Genomic DNA, 8,939 nt, shown 5'->3' with positions numbered 1-8,939 from the left:
GCTAATTTTTGTATTTTTAGTGAAGATAGGGTTTCACCATGTTGGTCAGGTTGGTCTCGAACTCCTGACATCAAGTGATCCACCTGCCTCAGCCTCCCAAGTGGCTGGAATTACAGGCACCTGCCACCATACCCAGCTAATTTTTGTATTTTTAGTGAAGATAGGGTTTCACCATGTTGGCCAGGATGGTCTTGATCTCTGGACCTCGTGATTCACCTGCCTCAGCCTCCCAAAGTGCTGGGATTACAGGCGTGAGCCACCGCACCAGCCACTACAATACAATTTTTATGGTGAATTTAAAACACCAAACACCACATTCCAAAAAGAACTCTGAGTCAGACACCAACAGTAAAAGCCTACTGTGATCTCAGTCTGTCTTTAGTAATGAAGCCCAACGACTAACATATAAGAAGACAATCAAACTATATTTTGTTCAGGAAAAGGAAGATAAAGTCTTCCACATCTTCTGGATGGAACCTCGGGAAGATATTCCACAATGTCTTACTGCTTATAAACAATTTTAACAAATCAGCATTAGTTTAGTGGAGGGAAGGAACAATTCATGGCTTCCTGATGAGAAATTCAGTTCATATTTATGTGGCCTACTTTGGAGCAACTTGTGCTGTTAGGTGATGATCTTAAGTTTCTCTGTTGAGCACTACCTGTGGAACTGTCCAAATCTAGGCTTTTAGGAAAATAATATATTGGCCGGGTGCAGTGGCTCATGCCTATAATCCCAGCACTTTGGGAGGCTGAGGTGGGCGGATCACGAGGTTAGGAGTTCGAGACAAGCCTGACCAACGTGGTGAAACCCCGTCTCTAGTAAAAATACAAAAATTAGCTAGGCGTGGTGGTGCACACCTGTAATCCCAGCTACTCAGGAGGCTAAGGCAGGAGAATCACTTGAACCTGGGAGGCGGAGGTTGCAGTGAGCCAAGATCGCACCACTGCCCTCCAGCATGGGTGACACAGCAAGACTCTGTATCAAAAGAAAAAAAAAAAAAAAGAATATATTTGGTATGCCCAGCAATTTATAGGTTATACATGGTAATTAGAAACAGTTCTTTAATAAAACAAGGACTGCTTGGGTCGGGTGCAGTGGCTCATGCCTGTAATCCCAGCGCTTTGGGAAGCTGAGGCTAGAGGATCTGCTAGAGGATCTCTCTCTCTCTCTCTCTCTCTTTTTAAAGTAAAACTTCAATTTTTTTCTTCCACTAGGATCTGTTGAGTCCAGGAGTTTGAGACCAGTCTGGGCAATATAGTGTGACCCTGTCTCTACAAAAAAAAAGTTTAAAAATTAGCTGGGTGGGTGGCACATGCCTGAAGTTCTAGCTACTCAGGAGGCTGTGGTGGGAGGATTGCTTGAGGCCAGAAGTTCCAGTGAGCTATGATCGCACCATTGCATTCCAGCCTAAGTGACAGAGCAAGACTCTGTCTCTAAAGAAAAATAAAAATGAAAAAAGACTCTCATTAGAGGGCTTTAAGTGCTGTCTAAATCTCAATGATAGCTTCAATTCCTTTGCCTATTAAATCTTATTTTTCTAAGGTGTTTAGTTTTTTTTGAGAAAGGGTCACTCTGTCATCCAGGCTGGAGTGCAATGGCACGATCTCAGCTCACCGCAACCTTTGCATCCTGGGCTCAAACAATTCTGCCTCAACCTCCCAAGTAGCTGGGACTACTGGCATGTGCCACTCTGCCTGGCTAATTTTTGTATTTTTGTATTTTTTTTTTTTTGTAGATATGGGGTTTCACCATGTTACCCAGGCTGGTCTTGAACTCATGGACTCAAGTGGTTCACCCATGTTGGCCTCCCAAAGTGCTGGGATTAGAGGCATGAGCCACTGCACCTGACCGAAGGTTTCTTGCTCTTTCCCTAAATAAAATAGGAAGAGAATCACAAATTTTAATTCTGCTACTTCCCCTTGAGGCATTAAGCTGTGAAGAATAAGTACTCTAAAAAGGGAGTATCTTATTAGCTAACAAATAACAAGACATAGCTGTCTACTTCTTACAAAGTTAAAGTGAGACTTCCTTTTAAATTTCTAAAACATAATGCGACCGGACACAGTGGCTCACGCCTGTAATCCCAGTGCTTTGGGAGGCCGAGACGGGCGGATCACGAGGTCAGGAGATCGAGACCATCCTGGCTAACACAGTGAAACCTCGTCTCTACTAAAAATACAAAAAAAAAAAAAATTAGCCGGGCGTAGTGGTGGGTGCCTGTATTCCCGGGAGGCTGAGGCAGGACAATGGCGTGAACCTCGGAGGCGGAGCTTGCAGTGAGCCGAGATCGCACCACTGCACTCGCCCGGGCAACTGAGCAAGACTCCGTCTCTACTAAAAAATACAAAAAACTAGCCGGGCGACGTGGCGGGCGCCTGTAGTCCCAGCTACCCGGGAGGCTGAGGCAGGACAATGGCGTGAACCTCGGAGGCAGAGCTTGCAGTGAGCCGAGATCGCACCACTGCACTCCAGCCTGGGCAACTGAGCAAGACTCCGTCTCAAAAAAAAAAAAAACATAATGCATAGAAGACTAAAATGAACTCAAGGCTTTACTGTTAATTTTAATATCATTAGTGTGCCAGTATCGTCCTACATTTCTGCTTGTCTGCTTACCAGTTAGCACAGAGTAAATACTGATTGTTAGAAGAAAAATTAAACATGATGGTCAGGGAACATGTAGTGTCTTGGCACATAGGCAACAGACTTAGCGTTTCTTTCTTCTTTTCTTTTCTTTCTTATTTTGAGACAGAGTCTCGCCCTGTCACCCAGGCTGGAGTGCATTGGCACGATCTCGGCTCACTGCAACCTCCGCCTCCCAGGTTCAATCGATTTTCCTGCCTCAGCCTCCTGTGTAGCTGGTACTACAGGCGCCAGCCACCACGCCTGGCTAATTTTTGTATTTTTAGTAGAGACGGGGTTTTACCATGTTGACCAGGCTGGTTTCGAACTCCTGACCTCAGGTGATCCTCCCGCTTCAGCCTCTGAGAGTGCTAGGATTACAGAAGCGAGCCACTGCACTGGGCCTAGACTTAGCATTTCTTTTTATTTTGTTTTTTATTTTATTTTTTTGAGACAGAGTCTTGCTCTGTTACCCAGGCTAGAGTGCAGTGGTGCAGTCTTGGCTTACTGCAACCTCTGCTTCCTGGATTCAAGCCATTCTCCTGCCTCAGCCTCCTGAGTAGCTGGGATTGCAGGTGCCCGCCACCACGCCCAGCTAATACTTGTATTTTTAGTAGAGATGGGGTTTCACCATGTTGGTCAGGCTCGTCTCAAACTCCTCATCTTGTGATCTGCCCAGCTCGGCGTCCCAAAGTGCTGGGATTACAGGCGTCAGCCACTGTGCCCCGCCTAGACTTAGCATTTCTGAGAGATTAGTTGTAGAGTGTGGACTTCCTTGGAAAATGAATATTTCTTTTGGAGCTTAAAAATTCTTGGCCATTTATACAAGAGCTTCAGTGAGTCTGGGAGTCAGAATAAGGATACCTGGATTTTAGTTCTGGCTCTGAGCAAGGCATTTAACTTCTTTGAACCTCAGTTTCCTCCTTCTGCAATAAGTAGGAGATTGAAATTGAGCCAAATGATCGCTAATAATCCTTTCATTCTTTTTTTTTTTTTCGAGATGGAGTTTCACTCTTGTCGCCCAGGCTGGAATGCAGTAGCCAGTAGCGCTATCTTGGCTCACTGCAACCTCTGTCTCCCAGGTTCAAATGATTCTCCTGTCTCAGCCTCCTGAGTAGCTGGGACTACAGGCGCGTACCACCATGCCCATCTAATTTTTGTATTTTTAGTAGAGATGGGGTTTCACCATGTTGGGCAAGATGTTCTCAATCTCCTGACCTTGTGATCCGCCTACCCTGGCCTCCCAAAGTGCTGGGATTACAGGCATGAGCCACTGTGCCCAGCCCCTTTCATTCTTGAAGTTTTATTGCCACTCTCACAGTATTGTAGAATCAGCAGTGAGCCATGACAAGATTTGGCTTTTATTTTATTTTATTTTATTTATTAGAGACAGGGCCTTACTTTATTGCCCAGGCTAGTCTCAAACTCCTAGGCTCGAGGGATCCTCCTACCTTCACCTCTCCAAATGCTAGGATTATAGGAATGAGCCGCTGTGCCTGGCCTTTTACATTTGGCAGGTGGTTTTTATTTTGACATTTAAATTTGGCAGATGGTTTTAGCAGCTATACCTAGATCCATAAATTAGATTAGAAGGTACTGTTTCTGGACTGTGTGTGTGTGTGCATGTTCAATGTGCCGGGTTTGAACTTACCCAAATATTCAAGGTAATGCTTATATCTGGGTCCTTCCATTTGCTTAATGTTTCTATACACCAACTGGTTGTGTTCAGACTTTCTCTCTGGCCTGCTTCTTCCAGCTTGCTCTCTGGAGTCATACTCTTGACCTGGCCTCTCCTTTCTTGATTTGCATTTATTGAGAGGTTTTCAGGTACCAGGAACATTACAAAGCACTTTATTTCTGTTGATGTCATTTAATCCTTACAAATTCCCCATACTAGTAATTTTTTTTTTTCTTTGAGACAGGGTCTCACTCTGTTGCCCAGGCTGGAGTGCAGTGGCATGATCGTGGCTCACTGCAACCTCTGCCTCCTGAGTTCAAGCGATTCTCATGCCTTAGCCTCCTATCTGGGATTACAGGCATGTGCCACTACTCCCAGCTAATTTTTGTAGAACTGGGGTTTCACCATGTTGGCCAGGCTGGTTTCAAACTCCTGACCTCAGGTGACCTGCCTGCCTTGACCTCCTAAAGTGCTGGGATTACAAGTGTGAGCCACCACGTTCAGCCTTGTACTAGTAATTGTTGTTGTGTACTTTTATAATACTAGAAAACTGAGACTTAGAGAGGTGAAGTAACTTGTCTAGAGTTAACACTTAATAAGTGGTAGAGCTAGAATTAAAATTTCAATCTGACTCCAAAGTTCATGCTCATAAGTAATATACTGTATTGGCTCCATGATGATGATGATGATGGTGATAATGATGTTGTTAATTACAATATGTTGAGCACCTCCTGAGTGCCAAGCAATGCATTTGCCACCTTTTGCATTCCCATTTTACAACAATGGAAACTGCTCTTGCTTATGGTCTGCTTTTATGCTAATAAGTATAAGTACCTAGGTTCTAAAGTATTGAGCATTATTAAATTGAATTGTGCTTTCAGTGCATTTTTCCTTTTACTTTCTTTCCTGTTTTAATGGTCAACATCATAATGTTTTTCTAATTACTACCAATATTAACAATTTAATGTTGTCTGAATGTTTCTGTACTTTTTTCCCTTACTGATGCCTTAGCATTGAGGTTTTCTTTTTTGTTACCTTTGCTGTTTTTTTCTCTATCAAAAACAGATAATGGGGCTAAGATAATAGAGAAGAGAATGTACAGGCTAAATACGGGAAAGTTCAGATGCTAGAAATCTTTCTGGGATCTCAGTTTAGAGACTAAAGATTTAAATGAAGAACTCCCATCTTTTTGGTAGCTGTCTTTTTAAAAAAATTGTTTTAATTTTTTTTTAGAGACAGGCTCACTATGTTGCCAAGGCTGGACTCAAACTCATGGGGTCAAGTGATCCTCCCGCCTCAGCCTCAGTCTCAGTCTCAATAGCTGAGACTACAGGTGCACGCTACTCCACCCAGTGGTTGCTGTCTTTTATTGAAGGAATGTTAGGGCTTTGGTACTTACTAGCTTGATGATATAAGAGACAGGATTTGACCTTACTAGCCCTAGTTTTCTTATCTGAAAATAGAGTAAATAAATATACCTCACAATGCATGGTTAGTTGTGGTGATGATTAAGTGCAGTAACCAGTGTAAAACTCCTTAATATATTACTCAAAATTGTTAGCTTCCTCTTTTACCTTCAGATGTTAGTGGAATAATCCAGGTTATGTGGAGGTTATGTTAAGGTTGTGTTATGTGTGTCTTTTTTACATTTAGAAAATTTGGTGTTACTATACTAAATAAAAATTTATCAAGCTGTATCTTTAATATTTATGTACTTGGCTGTATGTAAGTTAGTTATGGATAAAAAAGGAAAAATCAATGTGCAAATTGGACATTCATTTACTGCATGTGATTAGCTGATATTTCTATGTATTATGCCCAGCATGTAGGGCTATTCTTTGTAATTTCTTATTCCCCAAGATCATATGGAGATTATTGAGTTTTAGCAGGAAGAGACAATTATATAATGCCTTCCAAATATTTATTTCAAGTTTATTGTTTTAGTAAGCAGATTTTCAGAAATAGTTGTCCGTATTCTCAGAAAAGATATATTCAGTCCTAAAATATTGTTTCTAATGTTATTAATTCCCAGCACATAGATCTCACCTTGCTTTGGGCATGCCCACCTACAAGTAGGAAATAAAATTTTAGAATAAGTAGCATGTTTTAGTCTGTTTAGACTACTATAACAGAATACTATAGACTGTGGGGGCTTAAACAAACATTTCTTTCTTTTATTTTTGTTTATTTTTGAGGGAGGGTCTTGCATTGTTGCCTAGGCTGGAGTACAGCGGTGTAATCACAGCTCACAACTCACCTCTGGGCTCAAGCAATTCTCCCACCTCACTTCCCTTCCCTCCAGTAGCTGGGGCTGCTGGCACATGCCACCATGCCTGGCTAATTTTTAAATTTTTTATAGAGACAGAGTCTCATTATGTTACCCATGCTGATCTCAAGCTCTTGGGCTTAAATAATCCTTCAGCCTTGGCCTCCCAAAGTGCTGGGATTACAGGCATGAGTCACCAGGCCCAGCCACAGACATTTATTTCTAACAGTTCTGGATACTGGGAAGTCCAAGGTCAAGGTACCAGGAAACTGGGTATCTGTGAGGGCCTTCTTCCTGGTTTCCAGACAGTTGTCTTCTTGCCTAGCCTCACATGATGGAAAGAGAGAGCTGTCTGGGTCCTTTTTGATAAAGTACTAACCCTATTAGCGAGGCCTTTACCCTCAGTGACCTAATTATCTCCCAAAGAACCCACTTCCTATACCATCACATTGGGTGTCAGAATTTCCATATATAAATTGTAAGGGGACACAAACATTCAGTCCGTAACACAGTGAAATCTGTATCAGATTTTGAGGTAAACCTGTGTCTAAAACACACCTTTGAATGGATTACTGCTCCCATTAGCCTTTTACTCATAACCATCCTGGTGTTTTTGTGTGATTAAATTTGTAAATTCTTTGGTGTACTCTTGAGCAGGCTCCCTTTCTTCTGTGACTCAGAGCCTGGAGAGTTCCAGCCAAGCTCAAAAGTCAGGAACAGGGGGTGTGGACTTTTGGGCTATGCCAGTCAGCAGCTAGAATGTGGTTGGCAGTCTCCTCCCCTTCCTGCACTTCAGCTCTACACAGTGTGCATTCTGGAATGACAGGCATTCCTGTGTGAAGAGAGCCAGTGTAAAGAGAGTTTTGTAAGAACTGCAAGTGCCCAGGCTGTATGGGAAACAGAAACTTCAGCAGGTGAACTGACTTTATGCTATTTCCTGATGTTTGGCAGTGGCACTGAAGGGGATCACATGTCCCCTCTTTATGTGGATTTATCTTTTATGAAAAGTTTGCTTTTGTCCGGGACAGTTTGTTGTCGTGAGATACATCAGACAATATAATCATGGGGCAAGCCGACGTCTCCAGACCGGTAAATCCAGATGCAGTTGGTGAGTAATAGAAGGCAGAGAAACAGAAAATCTTGACAGAAGCAAGGCAGATTTACAGGTGAACTTGAGTATTTATGCGAAGTTAAACACGAGAATGTTGATGATCCCAACTTTGAAATGTTTATGTTTGTGAAGAATGAATGAAGTCATGCAGAACATGGCGAGAAACTTTAAAAAATTAGGTTTTTTAAAACTTAAAACCTTAAAAAATTTAGTTTATTAATTTATCACTCACAGTTTTGTTTTACTTGATCTCTTTGAAGTTTTTTATATTATATTGCTAAGGAATTATCTGTTAATTTCTTGCCGTTACTAAAGATAAATGCTATAGAAACGTATTTAGAATTTGGAGATATTTTGCTAGTATTTTACAAAACTTGGAAAATAGAACTGTTGACTTCTATAGACAGAACCACTTTTAAGAATTAAGTTTTTAGACTTGGTTATACATTTTCCTAATAAGTCTCAGGCATTTTCCATTACACTAGTGTTTCTGTTTCTCTTAAGTCAATGCTTTGATATAAACTTTTCTGAAGTTGGTTCATTTGAAATGTTACTGTCTAAGGGATAGCTAGAGACCAAGCTGATTGTGAGTATAGCTCAGAATTTCAAATCTTTTACGTGAAATGGTAGTCACTTGTCACTGCAAGCTCATTTTCCTAATCTTGTAGGGTTTTATATAAGATGACAATCATAAATTGGGAAAAACAGTTTTAAGCGGATGTTCATTAAAGGGTTGCTTAAATATAAGCAAAACTAGGGAAAGCCTGTGAATCATTTCTGGACATTATAATGTTTAAGAAAGATTTATACCTTCACTTTGATTTATGGAGAAGCAGAAAACATGTGCAGTCCTAGGCTGTGTTTTTTGTTTTTTCAGAAACAAAAAATGTTGGTGACTTTAAAAAAATGCATAAAGTGTGGAAACACAGGTAATACTCCCAAATGTTTCATAATGTAATGAGATTTTGTTTCTAAGGGTAGTATTTTCACCTGAGAACTTCCTAGATGAAATATCTTCAGCAGTGTTTTTCATGTGTTACTGACACAGGCACATGGATCACAAAGTGAGTCATTCAGCAACAAATTTTCAGAACCGAAGTCAGGACTTGACTCACTTTACTTTGATCACTAGGGCTGTGTCTTTATCAATTCATTAACTCACTTAAAAAAATGAAATGTTGGCCGGGCGCGGTGGCTCAAGCCTGTAATCCCAGCACTTTGGGAGGCCGAGACAGGCGGATCACGAGGTCAGGAGATCGAG

The 8,939-nt window shown here is 41.4% G+C and overlaps 1 protein-coding gene across 1 annotated transcript in view; it reads left to right on the top strand.

Moving 5' to 3' along the window:
* Nucleotides 1-7,395: 7,395 nt before the first annotated feature.
* PHACTR4 (phosphatase and actin regulator 4) overlaps nt 7,396-8,939 on the top strand; it is an 84,768-nt gene continuing 83,224 nt past the window's right edge. The window contains exon 1 of the mRNA XM_011955515.1: nt 7,396-7,675. Within this exon, the coding sequence (XP_011810905.1) occupies nt 7,630-7,675 (46 nt within the window). The 5' untranslated portion in view covers nt 7,396-7,629. The remainder of the gene's footprint in view (nt 7,676-8,939) is intronic.

The sequence above is a fragment of the Colobus angolensis genome, unplaced genomic scaffold (genome assembly GCF_000951035.1).
Source record: "Colobus angolensis palliatus isolate OR3802 unplaced genomic scaffold, Cang.pa_1.0 Scaffold4, whole genome shotgun sequence".
NCBI lineage: Eukaryota > Metazoa > Chordata > Mammalia > Primates > Cercopithecidae > Colobus > Colobus angolensis.
This window is presented reverse-complemented; position numbering and strand designations above follow the sequence as displayed.